Here is a 19,527-nt window from a genome sequence, read left to right on the forward strand (position 1 = left end):
TGAGGTGTTTAAAAACTCCATCAGCATTGCTGTGTCTGATCCACTCATACCAGCACAACACACACTAACACACCACCACCATGTCAGTGTCACTGCAGTGCTGAGAATGATCCACCACCCAAATAATACCTGCTCTGTAGTGGTCCTGACCATTGAAGAACAGCATGAAAGGGGGCTAACAAAGCATGCAGAGAAACAGATGGACTACAGTCAGTAATTGTAGAACTACAAAGTGCTTCTATATGGTAAGTGGAGCTGATAAAATGGACAGTGAGTGTAGAAACAAGGTGATTTTAATGTTATGTCTGACACATTGAATTGTATGTGATGTTTTGATGTTTTATAACAGAAATTAACATAGTTTAAAGTATTTGTTGTTTTCACTGGTTAAAACCAAAGTTTAATAGACAATGTGCATGGTTAAAAAAACAGACCACAAGGTGACGTTGGATAGGTTCACAATTAGATTTTCAAAATTGGTCAAGATCAATGTTGACCCAAGATTTTAAAACAAAGGACAATATAACCAATGACTGTGATAAGAAAAAATAAAGATTGATGCTGTTTCTAATAAGGTGGTGGTTTTAGTGTAATCTTTAATGTGAATTCTAAAACATTTTTATATTCTAATAATGACTTTTAATACAAGGGAAGTATTGAGGACATGTAATGTCGTGCTGCTTGGCTAAACATGGGATCAAGATGCAAGCAACCAACAGCTTCACTACAGGGGTTTTCCCCAATTTTAATTGTTACTTGTTGATCTAACAACAATCTAACACTGTTCATATGCTTTTTAATAAGTCTTAGAATAATTTAAAGATCTGAACAGTTGATAATGTTTTTATTGTCTTTACTTTTTAATGCCTTTATATGTAGTGCATACATATCAGAAAACACTAGCGTTGTAAAATCTACTATTAAAGTGCAATCCGATGCTCTTTCACTAAAGCACTTTTCAGCCTGTAATTATATTGATTTATTTTGCACGTTATTTTTCCGGTAGAGTATGTATTCGTTTTTGGTTTGTGATTGGATTAATAAAGTATTCTGGGGGAAACTCGGTTCATTCATCATTCCATTATGTATTCAGACCATTCTGTATGAGTTCCTGTGTAACTTTATAGGGGGCATACAGTGTACATTTTACTACTGTATTTAAAAGACATTTTATTTTTAATAACTGCTTTATCCTGATCAGGGCGGCACAGTGGCTCAGTGGGTAGCACTGTCACCTCGCAGCAAGAAGGTCCTGGGTTCGATTCCCAGGTGGGGCGGTCTGGGTCCTTTCTGTATGGAGTTTGCATGTTCTCCCTGTGTCTGTGTGGGTTTCCTCCGGGAGCTCCGGTTTCCTCTCACAGTCCAAAGACATGCAAGTGAGGTGAATTGGAGATACTAAATTGTCCGCAACTGTGTTTGACAATAGACTTGTGAACTGATGAATCTTGTGTAATGACTAACTACCTGTTCTGTCATGAATGTAACACTAAATGTGTAAAAAACATGATGTTAAAATCCGAATAAATAAATGTACTTTTAATAAGTGCTTGGGTGGCTCAGTGGGTAGCACTGTTGCCTTACAGTGAGAAAGTGCTGGGTTCGATCCGCAGGTGAGGCGGTCCGGGTCCTTTCTGTGTGGAGTTTGCATGTTCTCCCGTGTCTGTGTGGGTTTCCTCCTGGAGCTTCAGTTTCCTCCCACAGTCCAAAGACATGCAAGTGAGGTGATTTGGAGGTACACAATGGTCCATGACTGTGTTTGACACTAAAACTTGTGACCTGATTAATCTTGTGTAACCAGTAACTACCGTTTCTGTCATGAATGTAACCAAAGTGTAAAACATGACGGTAAAATCCTAATAAATAAATAAAAAACTACTTTATCCTGATTAGGGTCTTGGTGGGTCCAGCACTACTTGGAAAGACTTTGCACCTGTCTTTAAAGCTAAGGTTCATTTCTCACTATAAAGTCGCTACTAAATAAAATTAAATTGATAATTTCTGTTTTTAATTATTAAAAAATAGAACATTACATTTTAAAACTGAATTATGAAAGGAATGAAGGAGATGATTAGCAAAGCATATAAATAAGGCACTGAATGGGGGGGGGGGGGTGATTACGTTAGAACGTTAAGCCCTTTCAATTGGAAGCTCCTGATTGGTCAGCCGTGAAGCCCTGAGATGGAACACTGACGTGTGTGTGTGTGTGCGTGCAACTCGGAGCTCTTATGACGTCACAATGCACCAGCGCAAGTGTTAAAGCGCAGAATTTAATGAGCACCGAGTTAAATTGATTAGATCCGTGATTAGAGAGCCAGCAGCTCAGTTAAGAGAAAGGTATGACTTAGTACATTTATCCAGCACATCCAAAGAAAAATGGTTTAATCTGAATTTAATTGTTTTCATTGTTGACCTAAGGTAACTTATTAGTATATGAAGGTTAAAAAACTATACTGCATAATCTTTGTGTTATTTTATTTTTATACCACTTAAATGTAATCAGATCAGATAAACTAGCAGCTTCTTGGGAGAAAATAGGGCTAAAATTACTACTTAAATGTGTAAAAAAAACATTATTTAAATATCAGCAACATTTAAGAAAGGCAGGAAAACATGGTCATTTCTAGTTCTCTAGTCCTAAAAAGCATTTTAATTTTGGAACATTTGGTTAAAAAATGAGCTAAATATTATTAGTCATGGTCATGTAGTTGTCACTAGGTCAAATCCTCTAAGATAATATTTTTGTGCTGCTTTCAATCTTGTGAAAGACGGTGAAAAAAGTCCAGTCCAAATCTCCAGTTACATAGCCTACTGCGGGCGGCACGGTGGCTAAGTGGGTAGCACTGTCGCCTCACAGCAAGGAGGTCCTGGGTTTGATCCCTTGGTGGGGTAGTCTGGGTCCTTTCTGTGTGGAGTTTGCATGTTCTCTCCTCCGGGTGCTCCGGTTTCCCCCCACAGTCCAAAGACATGCAAGTGAGGTAAATTGGAGGTACAAAATTGTCCATGACTGTGTCTGATATAAACTTGTGAACTGATGAATCTTGTGTATCGAATAATTACCGTGTCTGTCATGAATGTAACCAAAGTGTAAAACATGATGTTAAAATCCTAATAAACAAACAAACAAACAAACATAGCCTACTGCATTTTGTAGGTATTTAAAGCAAAATAACAAAAATTTTCTGTATGTGTATACAGTATTTGTAAATAATACATAAAATATTGCAGGTTCTAGATATTAATGCTGCAAATAATTATATAAAACGTTGTTTTTTTTTGTGAAAAGATACAACTATAATGGTTTAGAAGCTTTCTAAAATTTTAAAAGTCATACATTTTAACAACACTTGATGAAAAAGTTACACAGCCATAGTAATCACATGAATTAGTACTATTTTTGTGTAATCCAAGGTGTGTAAAGGTAATGAAACCATGGCCTTTCCTAAAATGTTGCTTTAAAGTTGGAAGCATGTAATTGTCCTCATAGAATTAATTTATTACACCTGTTAGTAACTGTTGCGGCAGAAACACATGAATTCAAAAATTAGAAGGGGTGTCCCAGTACCTTTGTCCATATAGTGTGTGCACTGGAGATACATTAATAAATAGATTGCACTCTTGTTAATGATACTTGTCTCTTTCTGTGTACCAGCTGGTGGCAATGATGTCTCTGATATACAGTACACCCTTGACTTACGAATTTAATTGGTTCTGAAGGGCTTAAGTCAAAATGTTCGTTTGTTAAACCTATTTTTCGCATAAGAAATAATGTAAATAGAATTAATCTGTGCCACAAACCACCCCCTTACCTAACCTCTCTAATGTCTTAAATGCTCTTTTTTGTACAATAATATTTCCCTTAAATCTTAAATAGAATAGACATTCCTGTAATAAACAATAATAAACGACAATACACATTAGTACTGTACTGTACATAAAAAAATCACATTTCAGTACAGTACGTGTGCTGTACCATACACCATAATACATTTCCTTCTTTTTATATAAAATGTATATACCAGAAACAACAATAGCTCTCATATTTCTCTATTATTTCCTTCTTTATTTCAATAGTGTTGTATTTTGTAGGTGTAATTGCATGAAAGAAAGAATACTTTACTGAGCAGAATTCCTTCTTCTCTCTCACTCACTGGCAGGAGTAATTATACAACACACCAAATTGTGATTTTTTTCATTTTCTCACCACTGCACTTCTTCTGCACCTTCTTTGGGGACATTTTAATATAGAATTTTACCAAATATAAAGAAAACACCGGAAAAACACCATCCGCTGTCTGAATGTTCACTCACTGTATATATATACAGTGTATCACAAAAGTGAGTACACCCCTCACATTTCTGCAGATATTTAAGTATATCTTTTCATGGGACAACACTGACAAAATGACACTTTGACACAATGAAAAGTAGTCTGTGTGCAGCTTATATAACAGTGTAAATTTATTCTTCCCTCAAAATAACTCAATATACAGCCATTAATGTCTAAACCACCGGCAACAAAAGTGAGTACACCCCTTAGTGAAAGTTCCTGAAGTGTCAATATTTTGTGTGGCCACCATTATTTCCCAGAACTGCCTTAACTCTCCTGGGCATGGAGTTTACCAGAGCTTCACAGGTTGCCACTGGAATGCTTTTCCACTCCTCCATGACGACATCACGGAGCTGGCGGATATTCGAGACTTTGCGCTCCTCCACCTTCCGCTTGAGGATGCCCCAAAGATGTTCTATTGGGTTTAGGTCTGGAGACATGCTTGGCCAGTCCATCACCTTTAACCTCAGCCTCTTCAATAAAGCAGTGGTCGTCTTAGAGGTGTGTTTGGGGTCATTATCATGCTGGAACACTGCCCTGCGACCCAGTTTCCGGAGGGAGGGGATCATGCTCTGCTTCAGTATTTCACAGTACATATTGGAGTTCATGTGTTCCTCAATGAAATGTAACTCCCCAACACCTGCTGCACTCATGCAGCCCCAGACCATGGCATTCCCACCACCATGTTTGACTGTAGGCATGACACACTTATCTTTGTACTCCTCACTTGATTGCCGCCACACATGCTTGAGACCATCTGAACCAAACAAATTAATCTTGGTCTCATCAGACCATAGGACATGGTTCCAGTAATCCATGTCCTTTGTTGACATGTCTTCAGCAAACTGTTTGCGGGCTTTCTTGTGTAGAGACTTCAGAAGAGGCTTCCTTCTGGGGTGACAGCCATGCAGACCAATTTGATGTAGTGTGCGGCGTATGGTCTGAGCACTGACAGGCTGACCCCCCACCTTTTCAATCTCTGCAGCAATGCTGACAGCACTCCTGCGCCTATCTTTCAAAGACAGCAGTTGGATGTGACGCTGAGCACGTGCACTCAGCTTCTTTGGACGACCAACGCGAGGTCTGTTCTGAGTGGACCCTGCTCTTTTAAAACGCTGGATGATCTTGGCCACTGTGCTGCAGCTCAGTTTCAGGGTGTTGGCAATCTTCTTGTAGCCTTGGCCATCTTCATGTAGCGCAAAAATTCGTCTTTTAAGATCCTCAGAGAGTTCTTTGCCATGAGGTGCCATGTTGGAACTTTCAGTGACCAGTATGAGAGAGTGTGAGAGCTGTACTACTAAATTGAACACACCTGCTCCCTATGCACACCTGAGACCTAGTAACACTAACAAATCACATGACATTTTGGAGGGAAAATGACAAGCAGTGCTCAATTTGGACATTTAGGAGTGTAGTCTCTTAGGGGTGTACTCACTTTTGTTGCCGGTGGTTTAGACATTAATGGCTGTATATTGAGTTATTTTGAGGGAAGAATAAATTTACACTGTTATATAAGCTGCACACAGACTACTTTTCATTGTGTCAAAGTGTCATTTTGTCAGTGTTGTCCCATGAAAAGATATACTTAAATATCTGCAGAAATGTGAGGGGTGTACTCACTTTTGTGATACACTGTATATATAGTGAGAGAGACGGTTGGAGTCAACTTGTTCGTGATGTCACATGTTTCGCGAATTTCTGTTCGTAATCCGAAATTTGTTTGTATGTTAAGTTGAAAAAGATCATTCGGAACCCGAAATGTTCGTATGGTAAACCGTTCGTAACTCAAGGGTCTACTTTGATTCTAATTTTGCTCTTTTTTTTTTTTTTTTTTAGGATTTTTCTTCCTGAACAGAACTAAGCACGGCTGATTCTTAAAAATACTTCACAACTCATCAAAAGCAGGGCAGTAGTAGCCCAGTGGTGAAGTTACTGGTCTAATAACCAGAAGGTTGCCTGTTTAGTCCCCACCACTGTACGCTGCCATTGTTGGACCCCTGAGCTGAGCAAGGCCTCTAAACTTGCCTGTGTGATATTTGGGCATAATTGTAAGTCACTTTGGATAAAAGCCTCTGATTCAAGACGTAAATGTAACATTTTGAGTAATTCAGCTAAACTGTGCTCAATTCTGCTGATTCTCTTAACCTATACAGATGGTAAGGCGCAGTTCCCGTTTAATAGAAAATGGGTACTACGGTATGGGAGACAACAGACTCACCTCCTACAATGAGACCCGTGTGAGGAGAATCAGGAGTCGCAGAGGTGACGGAGATTCTAACACTACCAGCAGCGACAGCAGCAGTGATAGTGGTTCTGACCTTTCAACCATAAGTGACCTGTTCGAAACGGAAAGGGGTCAGTGCTTATAAAATAACATAATTATAATAGTTGTTGGAGTAGAAATCTTTATTTACATAACAACCGTAAAAGTGAAATATTCTACATGGTCAAAAGTATGAGGACACTTAACCCCTTTACATCCCAATCACATGTAAAGCCACTTTCATAAGATAAGATAGCCTTTTATTATCCCACAGGGGGAAATTTGCAGTGTTACAGCAGCTTTCAATAATATAGAAAATACAAAGTGTTTACACATATGTACACATATATTAAAAAGTAGAAAGTAAGAATATGTAAAAAAAAAAAATTACAAAAATATAAACAGTATTTTTAAAGAAGGTTAACCAAATATTGCACAGTTATTAAAATGTATTGCACAAAGTACAGCAGGTACAGCAGGTATTGCACATATTTAAAGTTATTGCAGTCATGGAGGTGATTATCTGTGTTTGGGTTGTATAGTCTGACAGCAGAAGGTAGAAAGGAGCTACGGTATCTCTCCTTTGAACAATGCGGGTGAAGAAGCCTGTAGGGCTGCACGATATATCAGTTCATCATCGTCATCGTGATGTGTGCATGCGCAATAGTCACATCGCAGGACGTGCGATGTCACTTAATGCAAATTAAATCAAATAAGTCATGCTACAACTTTTTTGCTGCTTGACACAAAACGAAAATTCACACCGTTCTCATTTTCCATGACGTATCTACACCAGTGTGTTCGAAAACCTAGTGAGCTGCCTTGCTGTCTTACTACCTACATATGCAGCTGCCTCAGTAGAGAGGATTCTAATAAGTCATTAACTTTTGTAAGGCAGGTTATTCAAACGTGCTACTTAGCGATTCCATCGGGTTTCGCATTTAGCATTTAGCATCTTGCCATTAAAACCAATAGAATGAGGTGGGACAGTGCTAACATGTCAATATAACATCTCGATTCGTGTACAGAAAACAGTTACATTTGCTGACAAGCCCAAACTTGCAAATAAATACACTCGTTAAAAATCAATAATTAGAGAGAAGAGATGCCGCAATGAATTCTGGGATTGCCTTCATCACTAAGGACGCTTCCGATTCTCACTCGTTCGACTCAAAATAACATTGAAATATTAAGATGCCTCAGTAGTGAACTTAGTAAGGCATCTCGGATTTCGAACAGGTGTTTAGCTGCTCTTTTGTTTATATATTTTTTTTTTTTTTTTATAATGTTTACTACTTGAAGAGGTTTTGATTGTGAAATAACATATTAAATGACCCATTTTGTCAATCCTGTTAATTCCCTCATGTGATATTGAAGCTTTCTTAGTTTAATGCTCAGTTTCAACCGAGTACAAAGATGTAGCTTGTCATAATCTCTTGTATCCCTTGTAGGCACCACCCTTTTTTCACATATGAACTTATTTAGAGTAAGATCCATGCATTTTTAATATTATTAATAATTTTTTTAATATCTCAATATACTGTATATCGCAGGAAGAAAAAAAATCGCAATGTCAGTTTTTTCCAATATCGTGCAACCCTAGAAGCCTGTCACTAAAGGAGCTGCCCAGTGCTGCCACAGTCTCATGCAGTGGGTGATCGGTGTTTTCCATTAAGGATTTATGGTGCTTTTCTGTCAGCCTCCACTTTGTTAGGAGTAGCTGCCTGGACACAAAACACAAATATTAACACTTCCACTGTTATTTTGCTGACGGTGCTTCAGGAGGCAGTTGACAGTTTGAACCTTTGCCAAACAAAAATAATTTTGAGTGATATGGGGCTGAGCTGTGGTGTTACTCTTTTAGCTCTTACATTTGACCAGGGTACCTTAAACAAGAGAGAAATTTGGCCAATGTGAAAGGTGGTCTTAAACTAGATTGGGTTTTTACTGCACCTTGTCTTCGTCATTTGTCTCCCAGGACATTAATTTTAAGACAAACAGCTTTTTTTATTTCTCTAGTTTTATTTTTTAATTTGTTTTGCACACACCACTCAATAATTGTCCAGCTGCTAAAACTGAGTCCACGGCCTCGTCCAAAATCGCATACTTAAACAGTACATACTAGATTCGAGGCAGGGCGCACTGCTCGGCCAGTAAAGCAGTACGCTCTTTCAGTATGCAAGTGTGCAGTATGCACACAACCTCGTACGTACTACATCCGTCATCTTAACAATGTCACGTGATGCATGACAATTTTAAAATTGGACAAAATGAATTCTGACGTTCTCCACAAAGCTATCATAACGTTATTCAGGGTTGTACACAATCATAACATTTAAAATTTTTGTCTTACTCTAACGCTCCACTTTCCGCCATCTTTCTTCTTCCGCTTTGAACACTTTTGCAGCTCTAGTTGAATTATGGGATAGATTATTATTAGTAAGCGTGCATCATTTGCATACTCAATAAATGGCTGCCCATGCAGTAGGTCATCCGGGTACTTTTCGCGTACTGTTTAATGTAAACTACTTATTCGGACATACTAACTGCTCTCGCATACTGCTTTTGCGTACTGTTCACTGTCCGCTTATCCAATTAGGGTTGCGGGTTGGGTTGCTGGAGCCTATCCCAGCTTTTCAATGGGCGCAAGGCACACAGTAACACCCTGGACGGGGCGCCAGTCCATCACAGGGCAGACACACATACACATACACACACCCATTCTCCTTTAGGGCAATTGAGTGTCTCCAATTAACCTGACTGCACGTTTTTGGACTGTGGGAGGAAACCGGAGCTCCCGGCGGAAACCCTCACAGACACGGGGAGAACATGCAAACTCCACACAGAAAGGACCCGGACCGCCCCGCCTGGGGCTCGAACTCAGGACCTTCTTGCTGTCAGGCGGCAGGACTACCCACCGAGCCACCGTGCCACCCTAAATGGAAAATAAATTGTTTTTAAAATGACTGGCTGTTATTAAAAAAAAAAAACTTTTAATGAATTATCTGACCTCATGTTAAGTAAATATGAAATACTTGAATTACTTGTTTCCTTGAATGATTTTTTTATTTAGCTTTTGTTTCTTTACATAGACCAAGTCCTTGCTCAGCTGCATTTCTTGCTGACCATTCTGTGGTGCTGTATAAAGTCTGCTATTTCTATGCTGGGACGTTCTTTGGTTATCAGGTATGCTGTGTGTGTGTGTGTGTGTGTGTGTGTGTGTGTGTGTGTGTGTGTTCCTTCTAAATTTTAAGAGTTTTAAATTAATTTTTATAGTGTGCATTTATATAGTGTGTTAAAACCAGGTGGCACAGCATTAAAGTGTGTTAGCCCACTACCACTGAGATCTGGGGACCCAGGGTCCGAATCTCAGTGGTCTGGCACCTACACAGACATAATTGGCTAATGTCCATGGGTGGGGTGGCTGAAACAGCCTAGCCATTGGGAGGTGCATTTGTTAAAGCGCTCTAAGTGCAGGTCCCAGGCCCTGATAGAAACAGGAGGGTTGCATCAGGAACGACAAATGGTGAAAAAACTGTACCATGTCTGGTATGTGGACAAGATGTGCTGTGGTGACCTTTAAATAGGGGACCAGCCGAAAGAAAAAAAAAAAAGTGTTGAATCCATCCCAATGTATTTTCCTTCAAAGGTTTTTGATCTTGTTACTTGACTTCTGTTGACTTCAATCTACAGGTTATTTTCTAACAACTTCTAAAAAAGTATATACATTACAGCCATTATGTCTGTTAACACCTACAATGTATGTGTGTGTGTGTGTGTGTGTGTATGTGTGCTTTTATATCTCCTTAGACGCCTTGCAATTTGCAGGTATTTGTTCGTTTTCCTCTTGCTGATTTTGGGTAAGTAAACATTCAATTCATTCAAGTATTTAAGCACTTTTGTTTATTGTTTAAAATACATCCAGTGCACATGTGTGTGGTTGTTTGTTTGTTATATGGAACAAGCTTTTCTCTTTAACTATTTCACTTTTTACAGGTGGATTCTAGATTTTGGGTTTCCTGTTCAAGCTCTTAATACAGGTTCCCGTTGCATTTCTTATTGCTTCAGCGGACTGTGTTGAGTGACCACGGTTTTTCCAAGAACTCCTGAGCCCATGTGGTTACACTTATCACAGTAGCACCACCCAAGGGCTCAAAAAGTGGTTTTCAGTACTTGCCTTGCATGCCTAACAAAATAAAACATTGTGGATGGTAATTTTTTACCTAATGAAATTCTTGACATAAAAATTGTGACATAAAATGGTAAACCATCACCCATCTTTGCAAAGACTGAGAGCCACAGGTTCTGGTTTTAAATGCAACTTTTCTGGAATTTATTTAGTAAAAACAAGTTAAAGGCACTCAGGTGGTGCAGCGGAAAAACATGCTAGCACACCAGAGCTGGGATTTTGAACACGTCGTTTCGAATCTCGGTTCTGCCATCCATCTGGGCTGAGGACCTACATGGACAACGATTGAACTGTTGTTCATACAGGGTGGCAAGCCGGACCAAGGACTCCTCGTGGCTGATGTGGTTGCGGTCTCTGCTGGCTGATTGGTGCTAATGGGGGCATAATGCGTTGATCAGGGTGTGGCTCTCCATACACAAAGCTGATCCGCATATGAACTCTCCTCATGCAGGTGAATAAATGCAGTCGGTCCTGCACACACGTCGGAGAGGGCAGGTGTCCGTTGCTGCGCTCCTCAGTCCGCAGTGGAGGGTAGTATCGGTAGAGGGGAAGCATAATGCAATCAGGGTGATTGAATACGACTAGATTAGGGAGAAAAATTGGGGAACAATTGCCAAAAAAAAAAAAAAAAAAAAAAAAGGTAAAATATACTGATAAACAGCTCCTACACTTTTGTGTGATGCTCTACAGTATATTATATTGTTAATTTATGTCTTTATTTAGGTCTCAACAAGTGTGGACCCTCAAGTTGCAGATCTGCAGTAATCGAGGTCATCCTAAATACACCTGCATCTACTGCTTCAGCTCAGTCACCTGATAAAAGATGCTAACGTCTACTTACAAAAAAACCTGTAAATAAAGTAATGATAAACTAAAATAATCCTTCTAATGCTTACCCGTATTATAGGGCCAGACTTATTCTGTAGGGAAACGAGCAGTCTGAAGAAACTTTAAAGAAATAAGCAATAAAGAATAAATGACGTCACAATTTCTGAAACAATTTGAACTTTATTTGATAAAACATTTTAACTAGAAAGGCCTCGATTGGTAACAATTTTTCAAACAGTTGCTTACAAAAATAAGCTTGCATGAATCAGCCTCACCAGTATAATAACATCTGTGTTGTTACATACATCAACTTTACTGAGCAAATCTCTCTGATCCATTTCTATTGACAATGACTTAGCAAATCCCAAATCCCACATTGTGACCCAGGAACATGGCACAAAGGAACACGAGCAGTCCTGGATTGGATAAGATTTACATTTAACTCGACTGTTTTGAATTAAGACCAGGTCATATTGGTAGAGCTAGTTCTGTATGATCAAACTGTGATTGGTAACGAGTACAGCCTCTTTTAATATACACAAAACAAGGAATATAAAGATATCCTGTTAAATCATAACACAGGCCAGTGATTCTACACAGCCATAAACAATGCATGGATTAATGTAATGCATGCATTTATGAAGCAGATCTTTTACTTTTTAGTAGTATTACACAAGTACAGCCTTTAATGCAGTGATATTCAAGGTTTTTTTGGTGGCTAAGATGCATCCATGCATCAACCAAAAAAGTAAAATATAAGCACATAAGAATTACACATATTTATCATAAATCATGCAAAAGGGCTGAAACGTAATGCTGCCAATAAAGAAATTTAACCTGTATTCTTCCTAATGTGTGTATTAAATTTTAAAGACACTGAGTCCAGTGAGCTCACACCACAGTCTGCATATCACTGCTGTAACTGCAACATAAAGAACATGCTAATATTCACGATGCAGCTGAAACGTTCACAGTTTTGCTCTACAAAGAAACTATAATTTTAAAGATCATGTTGAGAGATAAAGCTTCCATAGAACACCAAACTTTCACTTTAAAGTTTTACTTACACAAAATAATAAGCTTCCTAGATAGACAATGAAAAACACAATATTCCCTGAATTACAATGTAAAGTGCCCAAAAGATTTTCTGCATTAGCCTTACTTACTTCTGTCCATACACAGCCCTGTGTTAGCCTTCAGTGTTAGAAAACACACCAGCATATCAGCCCAATTTTAACAATAGAATATTGAGTATTTGTGATCACCATGTATTACGGATGTAACGATGCACCACAAGACAGTTAAAAATCGATTCACATGTGTACTGATTCAAATCGGTTTACAAGTATAATGAATCGAGATTCACTTTAAACAGCAGAGGGCACTGGCGCTATTCACCTCGCCTGGTTGATGTCACTACAGGGTTGCCAGGTTCGGAATTTTCCAGTTAAATTTATTTATTATTTGAATTATTCATTTATTTATTTAATGTGGGATTTATTTCATTTCAGTTTTTTTTTACACAAAAAAAGGAAATGTGCAGCATTGTTTTGCATAGTTTGTACCTACCTCAAAAATAAAAGGGCATTTATTATTTAGATAAATAAAAGATAAGCACAAATATGTTTTTTTTAAAAGAAATAATAAAAGGAAACTTTGCCATAATTTGTTTTTAATTTATTTTTGTTTAAAAACTTATCATGAACCCAGTATCGTGAATCACATCGCATTGTGGGTAGAGTGTATCGTTACATCCCTACCATGTATACTAGTCCTAAGCTCGGATAAAAATGAGGGTAGAGCTAGGAAGGGTTATCTTGCATAAAAACTGTGCCAAGTCAGGACTAAAGACCAAAATTACCTGGAAAAATTAAGGCCTAAAAGTGACTTGTATTACTTGTATGACCAATTACTTTATTATTATTATTATATTTTTTTTTTGCTAGTTATAACTTTTCATTTAATTAAATGTTGTGTTTGTATAATTTGTGTAAATCCTATTTATTTAAAGTATCCTCCAGGCCACCCAAAGAGGATGGGGTCCCTGCTGAGTCTGGTTCCTCTCAAGATTTCTTCCTGTATTTTAAGAGAGTTTTTCCTTGCCACTGTCGCCCTCAGCTTTCTCAACAGGGTTTTTTGGTCTGTACGTCCCGGATTCTGTAAAGTTGCTTTGAGACAATGTCCATTGTAAAAAGTGCTTTACAAATAAAATTGACTTGACTTAATTTGACTTGACCCTGATCATTGGATGCAGTACAGGACTACACACCAATCTATCATGGGGCAGCACACACTCACCCATTCACCCACCCTCTTATATCTAGGAGCAATGTAAAGTACCCTGTGCAGTATGCACTCTACCAGCTACACCAAGGTGTTACACATCTAGTGAATTTTGAAGACAAAATCCTTTGCATTGCAGGACTGTAAATCCACACTGATGTAAGAACTTTTTAGCTTTCAGTTCTTTTCTCAATACAGGACAAGGAATCAGATAGAAATTAGGTTAGAAAACACTGGATTATGTCTTTAACTGACCACAAACACAGGGCTGCTGGACTGCTCATAGTCTGTTAATCCAAGCCTTAAACAATAAAACATCAGACTCCAAATCATCATACCCAGTGTTTACAATTAAGCTTAATGTGAATTTCCCACAGGCTACACACACATTAATCTGTAAGGTGTCTAAACTAACTGCACCAGGCAAGTTTTCTACAATTAAATAAAATTAAACACGTATACACTGTATCTTTGGTTATAAAAATAAGCAAAATAAACAATATAAATCACAAGCTTGACACGTGTGAGCTGAAGGACTGTGAAGAGCAGATGCTTTTACAAGAGATGACCAAATGGTGTCGCCACATCACCGTACAGCTGCTTCAGTGGGCGCAACAACACAGGATATCAAGCAGTGACCATCAGAAAACCATCATGCAGTACTAGCTTAACACATGAACATACAATAACACACGAACATAAGATCAAGCACTGATACACAAGTATCATTTAACATTTATAACATGGTGTACATGTTTACCATGACAAAGTAGCATAGCGCACTGACACAGACCCCATTCACACTTGCTTCTTTTATGCCTGTATCTCAAATGCATTTGAAAATGTGTGTCCAGTTTGGATTTTTGTTCATCCTTTATTTAGATAAAAAGTGAAAGAGGCAAGTTGTAATATATGTATGTAAATGTATGTAAGTAAACAGAGCTCATTCTCTAACGAGACAGGTGAAAGTAATAGTGTAGCTGTTTTAAGGCTGTTAAGTGGACGAATAAAGCTGGGCAAGTTGTAGCCTAGTGGTTTAAAGTACTGGACTGGTAATCAGAAGGTCACTGGTTCAAGCCCCACCACTGCCCGGTTGCTGTTGTTGGGCCCTTGAGCAGAGCCCTTAACCCTCAATTGATCAGACTGTATACTGTAACTGTACTGTAAGTCGCTTTGGATAAAGGTGCCTGCTAAATGCCAAAAATGTAAATGTAAAATGTAAACATGTCATGGCTGAAGCTGCAGAGGAAGTGCTGACCACAATCTGACCATTAAAATGTCATACAATCAAACATCATTTAATAAACATTCAATGTATATTAACGCTTTACAGCCGAAATACCCATTGGGTGGAAATTTCGATCCACTGGTCAGAATAGCCAATAAATGGTACAACTACCGGCACTGGGGTGGCACAGTGGTCTATTACTCTAGCCATCCTGCGTCTAAATCTCAGCGGTACCATTAGCTGGTCGGGCGTCTACACAGACATGATTGACTAAGTCTAAAGTGGGAAGGCCAAAGCCCTGTGATGGACTGACGTCCTGTCCAGGGTGTGTTCATACCTTAAGCCCAATGATTCAGACCCTAACCAAGATAATGTATTTGTAGAATGTTTTAACCTCTTACCCGCATGACAAAAGCTGTTTAGTAGGAATCTGACATGCATTTGAAAGTGCGTCTATGACGGCACTGACAACAGGATTGTAAACACAACATGGAGTCTGTTCCTAGATGTGTTTTTCTCAGGTGAATAGTACACTACATATTTTTTTAACAATTTAATTGTGTTCTCTGAATATTAATAAATTACCTACCAGTGCACCTTTAACCAATCACATGCATCTACCAGGTAGCCCAGTGGTAAAAGCGTACTTGTGCACCCTCTAAAGTAGTTTAATCTGTTGATACCTTCATCATATGGAATACTGCCTACTTGGAACCCGATTTCTGAGGTATTTGTTTAACAGGGCGGCATGGTGGCTCAGTGAGTAGCACTGTCGCCTCACAGCAAGAAGTGTGTGGAGTTTGCAAGTTCTCCCCATGTCTGTGAGAGCTTTCTCAAGGAGCTCCGGTTTCCTCCCACAGTCCAAAGACATGCTTTTGTTTGTTTGTTTATTGAGATTTTAACGTCATGTTTTTACACTTTGGTTACATCCATGACAGGAACAGTAGTTTCTCATTACACAAGATTCATTAGTTCACAAGGTTATATCGAACACAGTCATGGACAATTTAGTATCTTCAATTTACCTCACTTGCATGTCTTTGGACTGTGGGAGGAAACCGGAGCACCCGGAGTAAACCCACGCAGACACGGGGAGAACATGCGAACTCCACACAGAAAGGACCCGCACCGCCCCACCTGGGGATCGAACCCAGGACCTTCTTGCTGTGAGGCGACAGTGCTACCCACTTAGCCACCGTGCCGCCCCCAAAGACATGCAGTCAGGTAAATTGGAGATATAAAATTGTCCATGACTGTGTTTGATATTAAACTTGTGAACTGATGAATCTTGAGTGTAGATTAACTACCGTTTCTGTCATGAATGTAACCAAAGTGTGTAAAAACATGACGTTAAAATCCTAATAAATATCCTAAAAAATAAAGTATTTATTTAACAGATGTTCCATCTGCTCTTTAATTTAGTCAGGTCTTTAATTAACATTTCACCTAACGACTGGTGGGTGGAAAATCCAGAAGAATTGGAGTTGAGATCTATATGAGGATCACTGCTGTAGTTGCTTAAAACAAATGTAAAGAGGGTCAGATTGTCTGTTCTTTAAGACACATCGCTGCTGAATTCTGCATAGAATCGACTATAGTGCTTAAGAGCACTTCAAAATAAAGAAATAAAAAAATACAACTTATTTATTCTGATTGTATGTTCTGATTTACTTTCAACAAGTTACAAATATGGATCATCATACACACCCAAACACTGATTTGCAACAGCTGCAGAAATCCTCAGCATACCATTCATTCACCCATCATTTCCCCACCCACCTCAGCTTAATCATCACTTTTTTTGAAGCTCTGACAATAAGTCAATATGTTGCACACTGAACCTCTGCCAAACCTCTGACCCACGCCTTGTTCTTGATGCTTATCTCCAATAAACAGGACATTCAATTTAATGACCCACACTGAAAGCAGTCAGTCATTGGTTAAAAAAGATGCCAGGCACTAACAGGGAGGTCAGTTTCTTTCCAGCATGGACAGTTCCTTAAAATGAGACCTAACTTCCTCTAACTCAATATGTCAACTTCCTGCAATCTTTTCTTCTCCATGACAACGTCCCCTACTTCTCTATGAATTCAGAAATCTTTAACCTCAGTGGTGGTTCACATCAACAATTAGCTGAAGTCACTTCCTTTAAAGCACGCGAATATCACAGTGTTTTATTCACCACAATGATGAATGGTGTACACAATCTCATGCCTCTTATCAGGCTTTAACATGCTGATACATTCTGCTTTCCTTCTGTTTCTTTTCCAGTCTTATGTATCACAACTTCTACATATCCTGTTTGCCCTTACTAACAAATCGAACATGCCCCTGCATATTTTTTTAAATATTTAAATTACTCCACTAATATTAGAGAATGTCCCATCATCTTTGTCTGATGAAAAACCTAAATAGAAAAACCTATTTGATAGTAGTGTTGCTGACATCCAGCCAGTAGGAAGACATTTCAAAATAAATAAGGTTGATCAAAATCAGATTTTTTTTAACACATTTTAAGACAAAATAATAAGAGTGCAGCCTACAGTAAATAATTTCCAGTAGATTTTGGACACCATACATGGGCTGTCTGGAAACACATGGATTTGACAGTCACCTCTTGTAGCCAGTGGACACACTAAATTAACAAATGTGGGGCACCCGGGTGGTGCAGCAGACTACTATGCAAGCCCAAACAATTGACATGTCTGAGAAAGAGAAGGCCTGATAAGGAATCACCGTTGTCACTGTAAAATGACTTCCACTGTCTGGACAAGGGGACGGCACCAGAAGTAGTTTTGACCTCCTAACCTGGTAAGAATCTCTGGAAGAATCCACCACTGGATGGTGAAAAGATGCAGCTGGCAACTTTACATGAACATTTGGTGCAAAAATGAAAAAGCAAAAACAGACCAGTGATTAAGCTATTGATTGGTCATTAATATGACCATTGAATATTTATTTATTTATTTGGGTTTTTACGCCATGTTAAACAAGTGTGTCATTTAATGGCAGAACTGGGTATTATATATATCTGTCTTTTTTATTTTTATGGCTGCGAGGTAGGTTAAGACTGTTCTTGTGTTGTCTTATGTAAGGATTTCTTTTATGGTTTCAGGCATGTGCACTTGTCTTTCCTTTGTGTATTTAGGGAATTCTATCAAAATGTGTTTCATTGTTAAAAGTTTGGCAGGTTTCACAGGTTGGTGGGTTTCCTCCTTTTACCAGGTATTGGTGGGTTACTCTGGTGTGGCCAATTCTGCATCTTGTGTATATTGACCAGTGCATAAGTGATGGATTATCTGGAAGGCTTAGCGTGTCCCTCTGTACACAATGCAACTATCTGTAAGAATTCCTCACCAGATGTAAAAAAGACGGCATTAGCAACTGCACCCACCCTTCAGTCAGCGTGAGGGAGGCATGACTAGCAGCAACATTTTAATGGGATTAAAATTAATTTTTTTAATAGTAGGGACCAAATTAGATTATTTTAATAGTAGGGACCAAATTAGATGGACAGAATTCAAAGCTTGATCTATGTGGTTTTTCCTTGGACAAAGATGATGAACAAAAACATTCTGCAACAGTCAACTGCACCATCTGAACCATCACGAGGAACTGTTCACCTGGACTATCAATACATACACTTATTTTTTCGTGTCTGCATTTTAATCTAAAATCAGCACTTCCTAGATTACGTCTCATCAGTGTGGGTTTAAATCAGCAGCTTAGGCTATAAGCCTTCATGACTGTTGCTAATTGCACAAGGCTGAACTTGAATCTATTCAAATCAGTTATCTTTGGTAACTTGGCATCACAGGTCAGCAGTATTTAAATCAATGCTATCTATCTTCTTAGGTCATTTTCCACTGTTATTCTCTTAAAAATAAAATAAGACTTAAAATATAGATATAAAAGAGAAGCTTTCCCACATAAATAAAAAAATCAATAAACAATATGTACAAACGATAGAATTCACCAATTAAATACAATTCACAAGTTTAAGAGGTAACTGAACAGAAGACTGTCAGAAAAGTGAGAGAGATTGTAATATGGCACTGAAGTGCATTGTGGGAAAGTATGTAGCATATAAAAGCAATCCCAGGCATTCTCCAGACGTCAGAGTTCCTGTGAGGTTTTTTTTTTTTACCTCTTAGTTCATTCTGTGTAAGACACGGTGCTTAACGAGGCACTGTTGCCGAGTCCCTGCTCTCTCTGTGTATAATGTAGTATTAATCAGGGCTTCTTGCTAGGCGGAGCGCCTCCTCAAGTTTCTCTTTGTAAATGTTATAGCGTGTGGTTATCACGCGGACCTGGTCCTGCTCCTCTTTATCAAGGATGCGCAGGAAGTTGTGCAGCTCTGGGATGGAGAAAGCGTCCCACTGCGGAGTGAGAGAACAGCAGGCAGATCA

General features: G+C 38.7%; 1 protein-coding gene across 1 annotated transcript in view; it reads right to left on the reverse strand.

Annotated features, from left to right (window-relative positions):
• Positions 1-19,115: 19,115 nt before the first annotated feature.
• LOC134324644 (ras association domain-containing protein 3-like) overlaps positions 19,116-19,527 on the reverse strand; it is a 94,407-nt gene continuing 93,995 nt past the window's right edge. The window contains exon 6 of the mRNA XM_063006550.1: positions 19,116-19,497. Within this exon, the coding sequence (XP_062862620.1) occupies positions 19,348-19,497 (150 nt within the window). The 3' untranslated portion in view covers positions 19,116-19,347. The remainder of the gene's footprint in view (positions 19,498-19,527) is intronic.

Source organism: Trichomycterus rosablanca, chromosome 1 (assembly GCF_030014385.1).
Source record: "Trichomycterus rosablanca isolate fTriRos1 chromosome 1, fTriRos1.hap1, whole genome shotgun sequence".
Taxonomy (NCBI): domain Eukaryota; kingdom Metazoa; phylum Chordata; class Actinopteri; order Siluriformes; family Trichomycteridae; genus Trichomycterus; species Trichomycterus rosablanca.